Genomic DNA, 18,513 nt, shown 5'->3' on the forward strand with positions numbered 1-18,513 from the left:
CCATCCTGCCTTTGTAAACTATCCCAACAGTATCAAACTAAGCTTCAATAGACAAGTGGGGAAAACTCAGGAGAAGCAGGCGCAGATCCCAGAACACTCCAAGCAGCCTTTGGAAGGAACAGTCCATAGAATGATTCCTGCCATTCCCCAGAGGAGGAAGAGACATGGTGGTGATGATAGGTGACTCCCTGCTGAGTGTGTGGATGTAATTTCAGAGCCTTTGTCCACAACCTTTGAAAATTCTTGGAGAACAGGTGAGGTCCCTACTGAGCTCAGATGGCCAGGTGTGGAACTTGCAAATGGAAAGCCAACACATTTCTTACCTTTGCTGCTCCCTTGAGCTGGTACATGGATGGGTCATCTGCAGGCTTGCTGGCGGCTCCTTTAGTTGCGCCTATGAGGTCAGACAAGGCCTTTGCCACATCCTTAATAGCGTTGATCAGCACAACCTGGAAGGATGGGAAGAAAAGAATGTTGAGATACTGTGGCACTTTGCAAGCCTCAGAAGAGATGAAATGTAAGTGGGGTGTACATCTCAAGATGCACACAAATGAACGTGGAAGTGGTACTTCTGTTGTTGTGTTCACACAAGCTTCTCAAGCCTTGGCTTCTGTCTGAATTGCTGGTGACTTCATATCCACACTAGTTATAAAATGGTTTCAGGCTCCTTAAGATGTTGCTTTCCTGCTCAACAAATGTTTTAATGCCAGATCCATTATGGCTGGAGGTACCAGGTGATCATCTGTATATGTAGGAATTGGGGTGGGTGTGTCCCAATATATGACAGTGGCTTTGAATTCATAGAAAGGGGTTCTACTCACACTGAGCCCCAGGTCTCTTCCCAGGCCATGTCTCCCACTGGCCCTAATCCACACTTTCCTCATTTACTTCTGATGGGATGAAATGTGTCTTTGAAGTACCATAAAGCCTCTTGCTTCCTTGGACTGATGATGGAAGTGTGTATGTGTGTGTGTCACCTCTGACATTTATGTGGCTGGACTGATGTCTACATCTGTTGCTTCATCCATTTACACCTTTGGCCCTGCCTGCTACTGGCATGTGGCCCCTAAAGAAAACTCAGGGAAGTTTTTAATCTGTGATATTTTAGTGTATTTTTGGTTTCTATGGAAGCCGCCCAGAGTGGCTGGGGAAACCCAGCCAGATGGGCGGGGTACAAATAATAAATTATTATTATTATTATTATTATTATTATTATTATTATTATTATTATTCAAGAGGATACTTGGCCCTCGTACTAAAGAAAAAAGATTCCCTTGTCGTAAGAAAAGAACAGCCTGCTGGATCAGGCCAGTGGGCCATCTAGTGCAGCACCCTGTTCTCCCAGTGGCCAATGAGATGCCTGTGGGAAACACACAAGAGGATTCAAGCACAAGAGCCAGAAACTGGTACTGAGAAGCATTACCGTCTCCAGCTATGGAGGCAGAGCTTGGCCATCATGGCTAGGAGCCATCAACAGCTCTCTCCTCCACTGTCCAGGTCGAAGGATATATATATATATATATATGCAGGTTTTGGTGTCCTCGGGTGTCTTCCCGTGTAAAAGTTGGGGTGTCTAGGCGACGTTTCGACGAGGTCTCACTCGTCATCTTCAGGCTGGTGCTTTCGGCTTCTTGTTACTGGAACAGAGCAGGATCTCAGTGTTTGAGTTCCTATAAATACTGTTGAGGGGGTGTGGTGTATAGCCTCCAATGTTCTGGGCAGAGAGGAAGTTCCCAGGCTAGTGTGCCTTTTCTTCTTTTGTTCCTTAATTACTTGAGGGATATCTTGAGTGATTTCTTGAGTGATATCCTGAGTACCACTTAGGTGGGTCATTAGGTGTGGATTAGTTGCTAAAGTCTTTGTGTCTTGACCTCTTGAACTTTGTGAAGAGTTTTTCTGAGAAGATGGCTGTACTGCACTTAGTTGTGCTCTGGCTTGGCTTCGTGTATAGGGGCGAGCTGTGGTTTTGTGGCCTGTGTCAGCCAGATCTGTGTAGGGATTGCAGGGGGGTGCAGCATCCGGAGGTGCCACCATGGTTTGGCTACTGGATGGTGTCTGTAATTTATCTGTGGAGAGGGTCTGGGTTTGGGTCTGGTGTGGTTGATTGGTGATGGCGTTCTGTGTGCCTCTGGATCTGGTGTCAGTTTTTGTGGGGAGGGCTAATTTCCAGATGTCTGGCAAGCGGGATGTGTCGTCACGCTTGTTCATGTTGTGAGGGTGTTTCTCTATCTCGAAACACCCTCACAACATGAACAAGCGTGACGACACATCCCGCTTGCCAGACATCTGGAAATTAGCCCTCCCCACAAAAACTGACACCAGATCCAGAGGCACACAGAACGCCATCACCAATCAACCACACCAGACCCAAACCCAGACCCTCTCCACAGATAAATTACAGACACCATCCAGTAGCCAAACCATGGTGGCACCTCCGGATGCTGCACCCCCCTGCAATCCCTACACAGATCTGGCTGACACAGGCCACAAAACCACAGCTCGCCCCTATACACGAAGCCAAGCCAGAGCACAACTAAGTGCAGTACAGCCATCTTCTCAGAAAAACTCTTCACAAAGTTCAAGAGGTCAAGACACAAAGACTTTAGCAACTAATCCACACCTAATGACCCACCTAAGTGGTACTCAGGATATCACTCAAGAAATCACTCAAGATATCCCTCAAGTAATTAAGGAACAAAAGAAGAAAAGGCACACTAGCCTGGGAACTTCCTCTCTGCCCAGAACATTGGAGGCTATACACCACACCCCCTCAACAGTATTTATAGGAACTCAAACACTGAGATCCTGCTCTGTTCCAGTAACAAGAAGCCGAAAGCACCAGCCTGAAGATGACGAGTGAGACCTCGTCGAAACGTCGCCTAGACACCCCAACTTTTACACGGGAAGACACCCGAGGACACCAAAACCTGCATTCCTGTACCCGTGAAAATCTACGAAAGCATATATATATATATATATATATATATATATATATATATATATACACCTTGGAACAGAGCATCTCAGGAAGCTGAAAACTGCCAGCGCTGAACCCTCTCACCTGTGTTTCTGGGTCACCTGATCCCAGGCTGGCTGCCCCCAGTTTCACAACCTCGGCCAGTTGAGTGATGGTGCTTGCGGATGACTGTGCTGCTTGAGCAAGCTTCTCCTGGCTTGAGGCAGCCCCAGATACCAACAGCTTTGTGTCTTCAACCAGAGCTTTTGCTGTCTTCAGAATATTTTCCCTGGAAAAAGACAAGAGGGAGGTGGGGTGGGGTGGAAGAAAGAGAAGACTCAATTGGTACTCATCTGCACTGTTGCAGAGGACCTGCAAGAGCTTTTAAGATAACCCTCCCAAGGAAAAAGTTGCAAAGTTAAGTTTGAGCAGATGGATTTGCTTTCTGAGCTTTGTACAGAAGTTGCATTGACTTCTCCTTTGGGAGGAGACCATTTAAGTGCATGGAATGTGGGAAAAGCTTTGGCTGTGCCAAACTTGAAATATGCTGTATGTAAAAAGTGTGTAGAACAGGTGGAGAACCTCTGGCTTATCAGCTGCTGCTGAACTACAGCTCCCATCATCTTCCCCGAACTTTTGGGCATGCAGGTGTTGACAGGAGCAGAGTCCCAACAACACCTGGAGGTGTGCCCCACCATTCTTCCTTGTTGACTAAATAATCTGGTATGAGACACTCTGATATGGACCAAGGAAAGATCTGTATTGCTTCACATCTGCACCATCCATTCAAAGCCCTCTTATACTTCTTTAACAGTCATGGCTCCCCCTCAAGTTCCTGGGAACAGTTCCTGGGAACCGTTGTTTCTTAGGGGTCTTGGTCTCCTAACAAATCGCAGCAATCTTACCAAACTACAGTTTCCAGGATTCTTTCTGGGAAGCCACAGCTGTTAAAATGGCATAAGTGGACTGTGTGGATGGTCATTCGATACTTACCATATGTTTTGTAAGCATGTAAGGAAACAAAAGAATGGAGCCAGATGTTATATGAAAGGAACTGGTATCCAGGGGAAGTTTCTGCCATTTCCCCCTCTGGCCCATCTCATGCTGCTCTGGAGGGCTCTCCGACCCTCTGGAGCAGGTTTTCGAGGAGCAAAAGGGCTTGAGGGTGAAGGGGTGATCAGCGAAACGTGTGGCCTTCCGCACTGACTAGTGGGAGTGTTCCGCTACCTCAGAGGATGCTGCTGGCCAGCAAAGACTTAGGATGAGATGTGATTGAAATGCCTATACCTGTAGCTTATGTCATATTTTGTGCAAAAAATCCCTTGGTGAAGCATTAAAATATTTTAAAGAAAAGAAAGAAAATATAAATGCTGCCCTAGCAGCACCTTAAGTTTGCCAGATGGGTTACTGGTGTTTGACTTTTTTTTTACTCCTTAGCCAATTGATCATCAGCCAATTGATTGTGTTGTTTTACATGTAAAATGATAAAGTCCCTCCTGCTGCAATATCATAGAATCATAGAGTTGGAAGAGACCACAAGGGCCATCGAGTCCAACCCCCTGCCAAGCAGGAAACACCATCAGAACACTCCTGACATATGGCTGTCAAGCCTTTGCTTAAAGACCTCCAAAGAAGGAGACTCCACCACACTCCTTGGCAGCAAATTCCACTGTCGAACAGCTCTTACTGTCAGGAAGTTCTTCCTAATGTTTAGGTGGAATCTTCTTTCTTGTAGTTTGGAACCACTGCTCTGTGTCCACTTCTCTGGAGCAGCAGAAAACAACCTTTCTCCCTCCTCTATGCGACATCCTTTTATATATTTGAACATGGCTATCATATCACCCCTTAACCTCCTCTTCTCCAGGCTAAACATGCCCAGCTCCCTTAGCCGTTCCTCAGAAGGCATCGTTTCTAGGCCTTTGACCATTTTGGTTGCCCTCCTACAGGCAACCACTAGACTCTGCTGTGTCCTTAGCATATTAACTTCATTTGTAGGCTGCCAATAACAAAAACTTTTTCATATGCCACTATGTCCATTACACCCAGTGGAAGGATGCATAGCAGCCCCCAAGATTTTGCTCACAAACTTCAAAACACATATTTGCAACTGCAAGGACTAATAGCATGCTCTTAAAATAAGCAAGGTGCTGAGATTCTCAGGAAGCTAAGTCTTATGTCTCTGACAAACTCATGGTTCACATAACAATAAACTGGTTCTTGAGTGAAATGCTGTAACTTTCAAACAAGGGTATTCTGGCCTGCTTTCTGATATGGAAATGGGCCGAACTGGTAACACAACATTAAAAACCACCAGGCCCCGCCATTTCTGAGCTCATTGCTGTGAGTGTGCTGCCACCGTCTGGTGAATAAGAAGAGTGGGAGAGATTTCACCAGAACTTTGAAGTTGCAGAGGTGGGCAGGAAGCATTTTGACAGCAGTGAGACCATGACCACTCCTCACCGATTCCAAGAGAAGGGGCTGGCCATTTGCTGAGGTTCCATGGGTGCCTGAGCATGGCCAAAGTAGAAAACCCATCACCAAACATTCCTGGAAGATGCTGTGCAGGGCAAAATGGGGTCCTAGCCAATGGACCAGATGCTCTAACTAGCAGGACACATCTAAGTTCTGTGAACAAGAAGACACTGTCCCTGTTATGATATGAGCTCTAAACACCACTGCTTTACTGGTTTATTGAGTTGTGCAAATTCTGTGAGCAACTTTACATATAGGGAGCCAAGGAACAAAATGTAGTGACGCCAGGGACATGTAAATACTGTTCTCCCCCAAATAGATACAGAACTGCCAAGAGAATAATTCTAAAAACAGTTCTCTGGAATTATAATGCTCTGTAGGATGAAAATGAGAAGAAACTAACCAAACTATTTTAAGCGATTTCAGCATGACAACAAGGGCTAGTGCTATTACTGTATACAGTGATACCTCTAGTTACGGACTTGATACGTTCCGGGGTGCCATTCGCACCCCGAAAAGTCTGCAACTAGAGCACTGCTTCTGCGCACACACGCACAGCAAAACCCAGAAGTATACACTTCTGGGTTTGCCGCGTTCGCAAGCTGAAAAGACGCAACATGAGCCTAACGCAACACGAGGTATGACTGTATTCTGCACTGTGGACCATACACCCCCACATGAGAGCAACAAAATACTAGGCTCATTTCACGGATCAGGTGGTAATTCAAGTTCTCTTTACAGCCAAGGCACCAGCTGTTCAAGCAGTATAAAAACTCATAAAATATGTGTATGGGGGGGGGACCCTAATTTAGGCAAAAGGAGATTCCTCGGTTTACTGGTTAAATATACCTCTAGCGTCAGTTTTCTCTACCCATATTTATCCTATCCAAAAAACAATGCTGCTGCTAGCCTGATCTTGTTTTGTGCCTGGAACAGAATCAGTTTATTATTCTGAAACCAATGGCTTGGAACATGTTTTCCAAAAACAGCAACAAAGCTTTATTGAGTCTTTTTGCATTGAAAAGTACAATTTCAGAATGATCCAAAAAGCTGAGGAAGTTTCAGAATACCCCAAATGTCCTTCAGGGCTTTCTGTAGAAAGCTTTCATTAAAGTGGAATTATGCATTGAAGGGAAATAAATAGAGAGAATATTTTAGAACTGCCTTTCCTAATAGGTTTTTCAAGCCATTTGTTTATTGGGCTCCTTCCCAAAGAGACTTTTTCATCCCAGACACAGTACGTTTTTGTGTCTTTCAGAATCACTATGGATTTATTATTATTTTTGGAGTAAAAGTAATGGAAAGCAATTTGAAAACCAGAGGCACTTTTTCATCAAGGAACTGCTGTTTGGAGCTTGAAACAGACAGTGGTTTATAAGAGCTCTGGGAGAGACTTCATTTCTCCTGGCAAATGCAGATGTTTCATCTGTTCCACTTTAGTTTTAGGTTAGACAGGTTTGGAAGGCTTCTGAATAAAAACCTGTACAACTTATTTGATAAATGGGATAGGCCTAAACAATGCACACAGAGCCATCCTTGAGCTACTGACCATGCTGGCTGGTGCAGATGGGAACTGGGAATCCAACTTCTCAAGAGTCAAAGGCTGGCCACCCTGGTATGTACAAAAATCCATGGTAACATATTGGTCTACTCAGAACAAGGTTCGTTTGCACTTCCATATATGCATTTGTGGCAGGTTGCGGTACAATGGGGAAGAGTACAGATTTGCTGTGGGGGTGGGAGTGGGGCAGCTGAACTGAGAGCTAATGCATGGGGAGGGTGACTGAGCTGAGGTTAAGAGTGGAGAGGCCTCACTCTGACCAGGAAGCTTTGAGTTCTTCTACCATTCACTGACTGCATCTTTTCAGTCTAGATGGGCTCCCTTTTGAACTCAATTTTTAATTTCATGTCAGAGCACCTTACATTCTCCCTGAAAACTCTTCCAGGGTTCCTGCAGCCTATGGTTCAGTTTTGCCTCTGACAGCCCGGCCCCCTTTGGACATGCCCCTGGTCTGAAATCTTGCGGCCACACTGACCTGTGGTCTGCAAATGATTCGTTGTTCTCAGCATTCAGCGTTCCGGCCGTGGCGAACATGATGGTGGTGTCCAGGTCAGCGATGATGCCTGAGACGGCGCTGGCAGCTGTGATGCACGCCTGGGTGCCTTTGTTGCCTGCCTGCAGGGCTGACAGAACTAAGGAGACCTGTCAAGAGGAACAAGCAAAATCCTACTCAGAGCAGATCCAGTGAAATTAATGAACACAATTAACTTAGGTACATTCACTTCACTTTCACTAGGACATAGCTGGACACAACCCATAATAACAATAAATAAGCAACAGTATGGTGTAACCCAGCAGGATGTCATGATAGTAAGAGATTTCAACCTGCCCTTAATATTGAGGAAGTTCCCTTTTAGAAGTCTCTATGGACGCGGGTGGAGCTGTGGTTAAACCACAGAGCCTAGGACTTGCCGATCAGAAAGTTGGCAGTTCGAATCCCCGCAATGGGGTGAGCTCCCGTTGCTTGGTCCCTGCTCCTGCCAACCTAGCAGTTCGAAAGCACCTCAAAGTGCAAGTAGATAAATAGGTACCGCTCCGGCAGGAAGGAAAACAGTGTTTCCATGCGCTGCTCTGGTTCGCCAGAAGTGGCTTAGTCATGCTGGCCACATGACCCGGAAGCTGTACACCGGCTCCCTTGGTCAATAAAGCGAGATGAGCGCTGCAACCCCAGAGTCGGCCATGGCCAGGGGTCCCTTTACCTTTACCTTTATGGACACCTTCCAAGTATTTGAGGATGCTTCCAAGCACCCACTATAAAAAGGGGGTCTTGATACCTGACTTAGCAGGTGATGGCGGCAGCAGCGGAGGCAAAGTGAGATTACTGGGGTGCTTTGGTGTGGGCAAGCTGCCCTGAACCCTGCTTCTGATCAAGGATTGCTACAACCCTGACTTAGAAGAGGACATTATTCTCAGGGACGCACTGGGGACCAGGAGGTATCTAAGCTCACACCACTCAAGTTGAGGGCACCCACCTTCTCGCTGACTGCCCGAGCGCACTCTATCAGCTCCCTCTTGGTGTAGCTATCTGTGGGACATATCTGTAGAGCACCAGCCTTCTGGACCAGGAAGATGCAGCTGTGGCCAAGTTCCTGAACCCGCGTTCTGATCTGGAAGCCTATCTGGATAGCCAAGTGGTTGGTGTGGAGAGGAACAGAGTGGAGGAAAAGGAAAAGAAAGTGTTGCAAGTTATTTGTAAAGGAGGTAAAGGCAGCAATGTTAGGCAAACCTTGGCACACCACTTTGATGCATTTCCCTATTATGGAACCGTTCCTGGACAGGTTTATAAGATGCCCTTATGACAAACCTAATGAATATTATTTGAGGGACAGGGCCTTCTCAGTCTAACAGGGCCTTCTCAGTGGCAGCACCCTTTTTATAGAACTCCCTCCAAGTGCAGATCCAACTGTCTCCCACTTTTAATTGCTTTAGGAGACAGCTGAACACTCAATTGTTTTTCCAGGCGTTCAGTACCTAGCAGAAGTGGCCCCATCTCTTTAGCAGTTGCACAGTTCTACACTGAAGTTAATAATAATAATAATAATAATAATAATAATAATAATAATAATAATATCCTGCCAGGTGAGGAATGGCTAAAAGAAGGTATAGGGATGCCATGATGAATTGATAGCAGTCAAAATCAAAGCTGCTGGTCTTCATGGGTCTCTTACCTTCAATTGGTTAACTGCAAGTGCACCAGAAAGTGCATCTTTCCACAAGTCTGAGAGACTCTGAAGGTTCCTGCTTGCAGAATTGCTATTACTGCTACTTATACCTAGTACTTGAATTACAGGATGGAGGGCAGGTTTAGAGGGCCCCCACACCCTTTCCACGGACTCCCGCTAGCTACTGCTTGTTAGCAGGACATGGGGTACTGCACTTTGATTAAAATTAGCACAATCTGGTTTGCTTACAGGCCAGTCTACTTTTCCTACCAGGAAAGCCAGTGCGGTGCAGTGGTTAGAGCAGGCTTCCTCAACCTTGGCCCTCCAGATGTTTTTGGCCTGCAACTCCCATGGTCCCTAGCTAGCAGGACCAGTGGTCAGGGATGATGGGAATTGTAGTCCAAAACAACTGGAGGGCCGAGGTTGAGGAATCCTGGGTTAGAGTGTCTGATTGGGACCTGGGGGACTAGAGTTCAAATCCCTGCTTAGCCATAAATGTCCCTGGGTTGCCTTGGTCAAGCCACAGCCTCTCAGCCTAACCTACCCCACAAGGTTGTTGTGGGGATTAAAAGAAGAGAACCATGCATGCCAGCTTGAGCTCCTTGGAGAAAAAGGAGGCATGTACATGTGACAAACAACAACAACAAATGAACAGATAATAAATAAATTCAAGCGTTGCTTAAATTTATATTCTGCCTTTTTATTGGCTTGCTCAAGACAGCAGGCAAAACCCCAACTTTGCACAAATCAAGTACACCAAATCAGTACCCCTGTGATGACAACAGAGATAATCAAGAGGCAGAGGATTTTTCTGCACAAGCAGCAAGGTTCCAATATGGGAGGCCCACTAGTTTCTTTGGGGCAGCAATTTAAGAACAGAAAGGGGGGGGGGCGGAAGGAGAACTCTGATGTTGCCTGGGCCCTCCCCGCAAAGTTGGTCCCATCACTGCATGCTTATTAACCCCAAACAAGACCAAGGGCTCAAGACCTCCTCCGGTTCTGCTGTAGCGGCTGCCATCCGTCCCTGGAACGCCAAGTGACCGTAGTCTGTGGTCATTTGCGAGGCGAGTCCTCCCAGCTCCTCTGGATTAGTAACCGCCTTCGTCATCTGAAGGAATGTGAAGAAAGAAGAGGTGAACATGCCTCACTTGCGCTACATTGTAAGAAACAGGATACTGCACTGGATTATCCTTTGGTTCCCAAAGGCTTCCGCTGGCCATCACTTAAGGTGCACCTCAAAGCATTTTGCTGCAATCAGTAATAATAATTTTTATTTATACTCCGCCCTCCCCAGCCAAGGCCAGGCTCAGAGCAGCTTACAAGCAATAATAAAAACAAGTTGAAGGATTACAACTTAAAAACAAAATTAAAATACAACATTAAAATAATGAAACATTAAAATATTAAAATGTAGCCTCATCGCAGGAGGAGAAGGAAAAGAAAAAAGAAAAAGAGGGAGGGAATCAAATTGGCTCCAAGCCAAAGGCCAGGCAGAACAACTCTGTCTTACAGGCCCTGCAGAAAGAAATCAGATCCTGCAGGGCCCTGGTCTCATGAGGCAGAGTGTTCCACCAGACCGGAGCCAGAGTTGAAAAGGCCCTGGCTCTGGTTGAAGCCAATCTAACTTCCTTAGGGCCCGGGACCACTAGGGTGTTGCTATTTATGGACCTTGAGGCTCTCCGTGGGGCATACCAGGAGAGGTGGTCCCGTAGGTACGAGGGTCCTAGGCCATGAAGGGCTTTAAAGGTCAAAAGCAGCACCTTAAATCTGACCCTGTACTCCACCGGGAGCCAGTGCAGCTGGAAAAGCACTGGGTGAATATGCTCCCATGGCAGGGACCCTGTGAGGAGCCTCACTGCAGCATTCTGCACCCGCTGGAGTTTCTGGGACAGCTTCAAGGGCAGCCCCGCGTAGAGTGAATTACAGTAGTCAAGCCTGGAGGTGACCGTCGCATGGATCACTGTGGATCTTACCATTTCTTGGGCTGTCACTGCAATGGCTTTGGAGTATTTGACTACGGTGGTCTGATAGTCAACGTAAGTTCCATTGGGTTCTGGTGGTGTGCCCTCGTCCAGCTGCAAAGGAAGTTGAAGAGGAAGAAGAAAGGTGAGCAAAATGGCAGGAAATCTAGACCCTGTTCCCTTAAGTGGAAAGGGTCTACTGTAACCAGAAAACCCACAATGACTGACCTAAATTACGCAAAATAGGAATGGTATCATTAGTGCCAGGGACTGAGGGGTGGGAGTCTGCATGTGTCTCCCCTCTCCCCCCCCCCCCCCAAGTCCTTGAATCACAGACACCTCAATCTGTTATACGGCTACCAAGGAAGGCAATTATTGATATAATCAACAACAAGTTTTTGATAGCTGCAACCTCAATTGGAGTCTTCCTGGGTGCTTTGGGATAATCACATATTCCATGGGCCTTTGGAAATAGCAATGAGAAGGGATCCCAGGTGACTCTTACAGACCTTGCTCATGGCTTCAGCTATGGAGTCCACCATGTTGCCCACCATCCCTACTTCGCTGGCAGCTTCATTCAAGGTAACCATGATATCATCCACTGCTTCCTTCATCAGCTGGGCAGCTTCCGTGATGGCATCGTGAGTGTGTGAAGCCTGAAATAAGATGATGGAGAAAACAGGAAACATTGCATCTCCCTCTTTCTTTGACACAACTGAAACACATCCCAGTGTCCCTTCTGTTGAAAAACACAACTTTTGTGTGATGGCCGGCATGGAGACTTAAAAAAAAAAAATCTTCTATATATATCGATGTCACTTTCCTACCTGAAAAAAGGTTTTCCATGTGGGAACACAGAAAATAGGAGTAGACACCCACAGCTTTGTCTGCTCTGTCCACCTTCACAGCATACATTTGAAGTACAATACCACTTTAATCAGTCATGGCTTCCTTTAAAGAATTATGGGAGATGCAGTCTGTTAAGCTGCCAAGAGTTGTTAGGAGGAGGCTGCTATTCCCCTCACAGAGATACAACTTCCAAAGTTTCCTGCGAAGAGGGACTGACACTTAAACCACTCTGGGAACTGTAGTTCTGTGAGGGGGAATAGGGGGTCAGCGAACAACTCTCAGCAGCCTCAACAAGCTTCATCTTCCTGAATTCTTTGTGGGTAAGCTATGGCTGTTTAAAGTGGTATCATCATGCTTTAACTGTATGGTGTGAATGTGGCCTCTGTGCCCCTCAACATTTGCCTCCTGAGGAGGCCTGCTCAATAGTAGGGCTGGTGCTGAATGACTCAAGGGATGTGAGCCTTGGTGTGTTAAAGAGAAAGGAGCCTAGTTTTAAAAGTAAAAAAGCAATTCTTTTTTAAAAGGTTCCATTCCCCTTCCAGTCTCCACTCCCCTGATTTGAGACTTTAAGACTAGACTTCCTACTGACACATTTAGTTTTTTCTTAAGGCAATTACAGTGTTTGCTTCATGATCTCATTGCGGGAGACGACTGTCAGACGGGGTGATTACTGAAGGCAGGATTTTTTAATTACACACGTTTGTCTAAGGGCCATTAAAGAATATCTCCTGAGTCTCTCATCATCCATCACCATTCATGCTTGATTGCTCACAAGGACTGTATTTTTTAGACCCCCAGACATGCAAATCACCTCTCCTTCTCTGAAAGCATCTTCTGACAAAGTAAAAATATCTGAGGGAAAGATGAATGGCTGGTCCACACAGGCAGAAGAATGAGGTGGTAAAAGTGCTGAAATCCCTGACTGCTCCCCTGAAAACAGAAAACTAGCTCAGTAAGAACAAGGGCTAGCCTGGAACCTGTCTCCCTGACATGCTAGCTTTCCATTACCGAGAGTTTGTTATATAGGCTAGCTTTCAAAAATGGGATCCCCTCCTCCCTGACATTATCATGGTCTGGAACAGCACAGTCCATTCTACCTTCTCAAGAGACCATGCTTAGATGCAAACTACAGAACTTATCCTTTAAGAAAAACAACAGCACACTAAACCACAATGCCAATGGGCCTGCAAGCTTCAGTGGCTTAATCAGTGTGATTAACAGGACAATATTTTTGTGTAATTAAAATCTTCCCACCAATTAAAATCAACCAGAAGGGCCATAGCGCAGTAGCAGAGCCTTTGCAATGTTCTCGTGACTGCAGAAGGTCCCAGATTCAGTTCCTGGCAAAGTCTCCAACTAAGATGTGAAGGAATAGACTCTTCTCTGCCAGACACTCTGGGAAGCTGTTGACTATTAGAGGGGACAATACTGTGGTAGATGGACAAATGCTTCATAAACGTGGCTTCCTATGTTGCCATTGGGACAATGCCATTGTTGCCATTTTAAACACACTGTGGTTCCAACCTTGGCTCTCCTTTTCCAGCATCAGCAGGGAGAGATGGCAGAGCTTTTGAGGGGAGCTGAACAGGAAGATGCTTATGGGGCAAGGAGTTCAAAATTAATTGTCTGGAAAAGCTGAAACCAGTCTATTTTTACTCTCATAGACATTTGTGTAGGAATTCAGAGGGCAGGATTAACTGTTATGCTGAACATGCCACAGCTTAACAGCCCAGGAAACTGGAAGCCCTCCTAGGCAATAATTATTGAGTGCTTTGCGGAAATGAAAGGAGGGCATCCTCAGCTGTCTGGTGGTTCCTTCTGAATCTTCCTCTGATGCTGGAATGTGGCGGCTTTGCCACTGATCCCATGACATGGCCTCAGACAAACAGGAACAGTCTAATGGCTTGAAATGTGGTGCAAGAGTCTTATCCATATTGTCTAGTTCAGGCAGAACTCTTCTCTGCTTGTACTCACAAGTTTCTCTTTTTTAAAACAAAGGTATGCAAGCTTAAAACCCTTAAAATCCAACATCCAAATCTGAAAAAATGATGACTCTTTGGACTGGAGAGACCCAGGTTAAAATTTTGCTGCAAAGCTGATTGTTTACTTACTCAATTGGAATTGGGAAACTTGTATGGCCATCAGTTGCTGTGATCCATCAAATCAGATCACCACCACCACACAATTTACTGGTGCCAAATTAGTCTACAGTCAATGTGCTTTCCTTCAAACATAATTAGACATGGAGTTGCCTTATACAGAGTCCATCTAGCTCAGCAATGGCTATAATGACTCTCTAACTCTTTCACAGACCTACTGGAGGTAGCAGGGATTCTATCATATGCCTGATCACTGGCCATCCTGATGAACAGTGCGATAGGGAACATGCAGGACCCTCTCTTAGGACGTCACCTCTAAATATCAGCATTCAATTAGTCATCTTGAGGGTGGCCTACCTTGGGGTTTCCTCCCCCTTCTTTGGCTGCGTAGAGCATCTGGAGGGCAGATTCCGCCAGAGTCTTGGTCTGGTCCAATAAGGTCATTTGTTGCTGGTGGTTCATCAACTTGGATACCACACCGACAGCAGCAAGAACCAGCGGTTCAAAGTAGCTGGCTACCTGCGTCACCTAAGGGAGGAAAGGAAAGAAGGCAACGGAATTCATTCAATGTGGCTGCGCAAAGACCTCATTTGTTTCATCATGCATTCATTTTAAAAAACCCACCATGCATCTGTTTACCATTTGTCATCTATTTAAATGTAATACATCTTGTTTTTCTACATTCATATATTTCATTTGCTTATTTAAGCATTTCTGTGCTGCCCAATGAGCCGTGTCCTCAGGGTGGTTAGAGTGCTGATGTTTATGATTTGGGCAGCTGCCATTTTGTTTTCCCAGAAGGCCTCAGACATTATGTACTTCAAGAGCACCAACAAGCTGCACAAAACAACCCCTCCGCAGTGCCAAAAATCCAACTTAATGGTGTAACATTGGAAAGTGCCAATCACTTTTCCTACCTGGGCTGTTATCTTTCCACTAGGGCCGAGATTGATGCCAAAATCCAGCATCCCCTGAGCTCTGTGAGTGCGGCTTTCTCCCGATTGAAGGGCAGTGTTTGAGGACCGGGGCATTCGCAGGGAAACCAAAATGCTTGTTTACAAAGCTATTGTACTACCAACCGTACTGTACACTTATGAAACATGGATCACTTATAAACACCATCTCCAACTCCTTGAAATATTCCATCAACGGTGTCTCCGGAAATTTTTACACATCACTTGAGAAGATAGGCGAACTAATGTCAGTGTATTGGAAGAAGCAAAGATCACCAGTGTCAAAGCAATGTGTCAGGGAACTGCCATCGGAAAGAGAGTTGGTGCAGAGGCTCCAGCAGACTCGGAGAGATTCTGCAGCGGAGGAGGGAACCAGCAGGGGGAGAGCAGAAGCTCCGGCAGAAGGGGAGTCGGAGGAGGGAGGGCTCTGGGATACTTCTAGTGAGAATAGTGCAGAGGTAACAAGACCCCAGTTGGCAACTCCCACCCTTCGCCGGAAGCTGTCACGTAGAGAGTCACGAAGGCGCATGTCCGTGAAACAACTTTTATGTTGGCGTAAATTTCGTAGACGCCCACTGTCAGATTCTACCAGCGACTAACGGAGTCACGCCTTGGGAGGCTCCGTTAGTGCCTCGGTTTGGCTGACCAGCCAAACACCAGAGGGATCAAGCTTTTACGCACAAGCAGCTCATTATCCCATCACAGCAATCTGACAGTCTTTGTAAGCTGCTTGTGCAAGCAGAGGGCATCATGAGCGAACCAGCCGGAACCGCAGGAGCTGGAGCGGGCGCAGGTCCAAGCCTGGAGGAAAGGTACAGGGCGATGGAGGTCCAGCTCGCGCTGCAAACGGCGAGGCTTGAGGAGAGGAGGGCTCAAGATGCGGATAAGGGGAAAACCGCCCCACTTGCCAGAAAGGTGCCTGGATTGGTGCAGAGATTTGGGGGGGATCCCAGGAACTATCAAGCCTTTAGAACGGAGATGCAATATGCTCTCAATCTACTGTTTGATGACTTCACCAATGAGAACTCTAGAGTGGCGTACGTAATTAGCCATCTAGAGGGAGGGGCGAGGGACTGGGTTCGACCCCTGATGGCAGCCAATAATGATATCTTAAAGGACACGAGGAAGTTTTTTCGCGCCATGGACTTGATGTTTTCCAGCGAGATTGAGCAGGGGGTGGTGCGGAGGTAGTTGATGGGGTGCAAACAGGGGAGCCGATCTGTACGTGAGTACTGGACTGAGTTCACTATGCTTATTCATAGACTTGGGTGGGATCTAGCAAGTGAACCTATTCAAATGTTATTTGAAGAAGGGCTCTCTCCGACCGTGAAAGATGAACTTTCCCGGGCGCCCAGGGCGGAGTCTATGGACCAGCTGACTAAATCTGCACTGTCCATAGGAGCGCGCCTAGAAGCAAGAGCTTTGGAAAAGCGGGAAGGAAAGGGGGAACGTTGGAAGGACTTCCGCATTCCAGAGATTCCGGAGCAGTCTTTCCCGCCCGCAGAGCCGATGGAACTGGGAACAGCGCGCGCGCGCGCAGTTTCAAACACCAGTGAAGGGCGGAAGAAGGAGGGAAAGAGTGCCAAGAGATGTTATCTCTGCCAACAGCCAGGGCACTTTGCCAGAGTTTGTCCGCAAAGGAAGGAATGGCAGGGCATGGCGGGAACTGTTGGGGGAAAGGAGGAAGGAGAAACAGAGGAGCAAGTAAAAGCCAACGCCTGGTTGCCAACATCAGGGCACAGCAGCCAGGCCAGGGAGTAGTGAATGTGCCCACGCCGGAACCTCCAAGACCAGCGCTTGTGATAGAGGTGTTGCTGGAACTGTCAAACGGACACCCACTAAAGATAAAAGCGCTATTGGATTCAGGCAGCTCCTGTAATTTCATGAGTAAGGAGTTTGCTGCTGAACACCAGATACAAACTCTCCCATTAAGTAAGCCTTTGCAAGTAACCACGATTGATGGGAGGGAACTGTTGGGGGGAGAAGTGAGCCAACAGACTGTACCAATGATTATGAGGGTGGCAAGACACACAGAACTGATAGCGTTTAATGTAGCCACCTTGGGAGGAGCTCCCATCATTCTGGGAATGAGCTGGCTGGCACTACACGATCCGCTAGTAGGCTGGCATCAGAGGGTGGTTTCCTTTGGTTCAGCACATTGCCTAGAACACTGCAAGGAGGGAGAGGGTCAGGCAGGGGCCAGAGCCACTCTAGCAGGGATGGAAGTGACTGACAAGGGGAAGGTGCCACCACAATACGCTGATTTGATTGACGTCTTCAGTGAAAACGAAGCAGATAAACTGCCCCCGCACAGACCCTTTGACTGTCAAATCACCTTACTCCCAGGAGCACAATTGCCAGTGGGCAAGCTGTATGCCATGTCAGACCGTGAGATGCAGGAGTTAAGGGAGTTCATTGACAAGAACCTCAAGCGAGGTTTCATCAGAGAGTCACGAGCGGTGGGGGGCAGCCCAGTGTTCTTTGTGGACAAAAAAAACACGGGCAAACCCAGGCTTGTGTGTGATTTCAGGGCCCTAAATGCTGTGTCAGAACCAGTGACTTTCCCTATGCCCAGAATTGATGACATTCTGACACGGGTGAGAAAAGGGAAGATTTTTACCAAGCTGGACCTTAGGGGGGCATATAACTTGATACGTGTGAGGAAGGGGGATGAGTGGAAAACCACTATGTTCACCCCCTTGGGGGCGTTTGAGTACCTAGTTATGCCTTTTGGATTACAAGCGGGCTCCGCCTGCTTTCAATCATTCATGAATCACGTCCTGGGGCCATTGCTTTACAAGAACTGCGTGGCGTTCTTAGATGACGTCCTGGTGTACTCAGAAAATGAGGAGCAGCATGTGCGAGATGTTAGAGAAGTACTGAGCAAACTGCGAGAAAATCGGCTGTGGGTGAAACTGGAGAAATGCCAGTTTCATAGCAGGGAGGTGGAATTCCTGGGGTACCGGTTGTCTGACAAGGGGTTGGCTATGGATCCCAGCAAGGTTCAAGCGGTACTGGAATGGAAAACACCAAAGACCAAGAAGGACGTGCAAAGGTTCCTGGGCTTCGGAAACTTCTATAGGAAGTTCATCAAGAACTTTGCCCATTTAACAGCGCCCATCACGGATTGTCTTAGCAGCAAGAAAAAATTTGCTTGGACGGAAGAAGCGCAAGGGGCATTCGAACGCTTAAAGGCAGCGTTTGCGTCGGAGGAGCAACTTTTGCACGTGGATCTACGGCAACCAATGCGAGTGGAGACGGACGCGTCAGACCGAGCGGTAGGGGCCGTGCTTCTCCAGCCGGGGAAAGATGCGTCTGAATGGAGACCGTGTGCATTCTTCTCGCGGAAGTTGAACAAATCCGAGAGGAACTACACAGTATACGACCGAGAACTGCTCGCCATTCATGAAGCATTCCGGAGATGGCGGCACTTGCTGATTGGGGCGCAGCACAAGGTTCAAGTCCGGACTGACCACAAAAATCTGGAGTACTGGAGAACA

General features: G+C 47.0%; 1 protein-coding gene across 7 annotated transcripts in view; it reads right to left on the reverse strand.

The window, feature by feature from the left end:
- TLN2 (talin 2) overlaps nucleotides 1–18,513 on the reverse strand; it is a 185,369-nt gene that overhangs the window by 19,233 nt on the left and 147,623 nt on the right. For all 7 annotated transcript variants that reach the window (XM_081887549.1, XM_081887554.1, XM_081887553.1 and 4 more), the window contains exons 40-47: nucleotides 14,418–14,588; nucleotides 11,622–11,768; nucleotides 11,125–11,226; nucleotides 10,140–10,259; nucleotides 8,462–8,608; nucleotides 7,465–7,631; nucleotides 3,062–3,245; nucleotides 324–449 (exon numbers count right to left, since the gene is read on the reverse strand). In XM_081887549.1, coding sequence (XP_081743675.1) covers nucleotides 324–449; nucleotides 3,062–3,245; nucleotides 7,465–7,631; nucleotides 8,462–8,608; nucleotides 10,140–10,259; nucleotides 11,125–11,226; nucleotides 11,622–11,768; nucleotides 14,418–14,588 — 1,164 coding nt within the window. The remainder of the gene's footprint in view (nucleotides 1–323; nucleotides 450–3,061; nucleotides 3,246–7,464; nucleotides 7,632–8,461; nucleotides 8,609–10,139; nucleotides 10,260–11,124; nucleotides 11,227–11,621; nucleotides 11,769–14,417; nucleotides 14,589–18,513) is intronic.

Source organism: Podarcis melisellensis, assembly GCF_964234715.1.
Source record: "Podarcis melisellensis genome assembly, chromosome: 14".
Lineage (NCBI taxonomy): Eukaryota > Metazoa > Chordata > Lepidosauria > Squamata > Lacertidae > Podarcis > Podarcis melisellensis.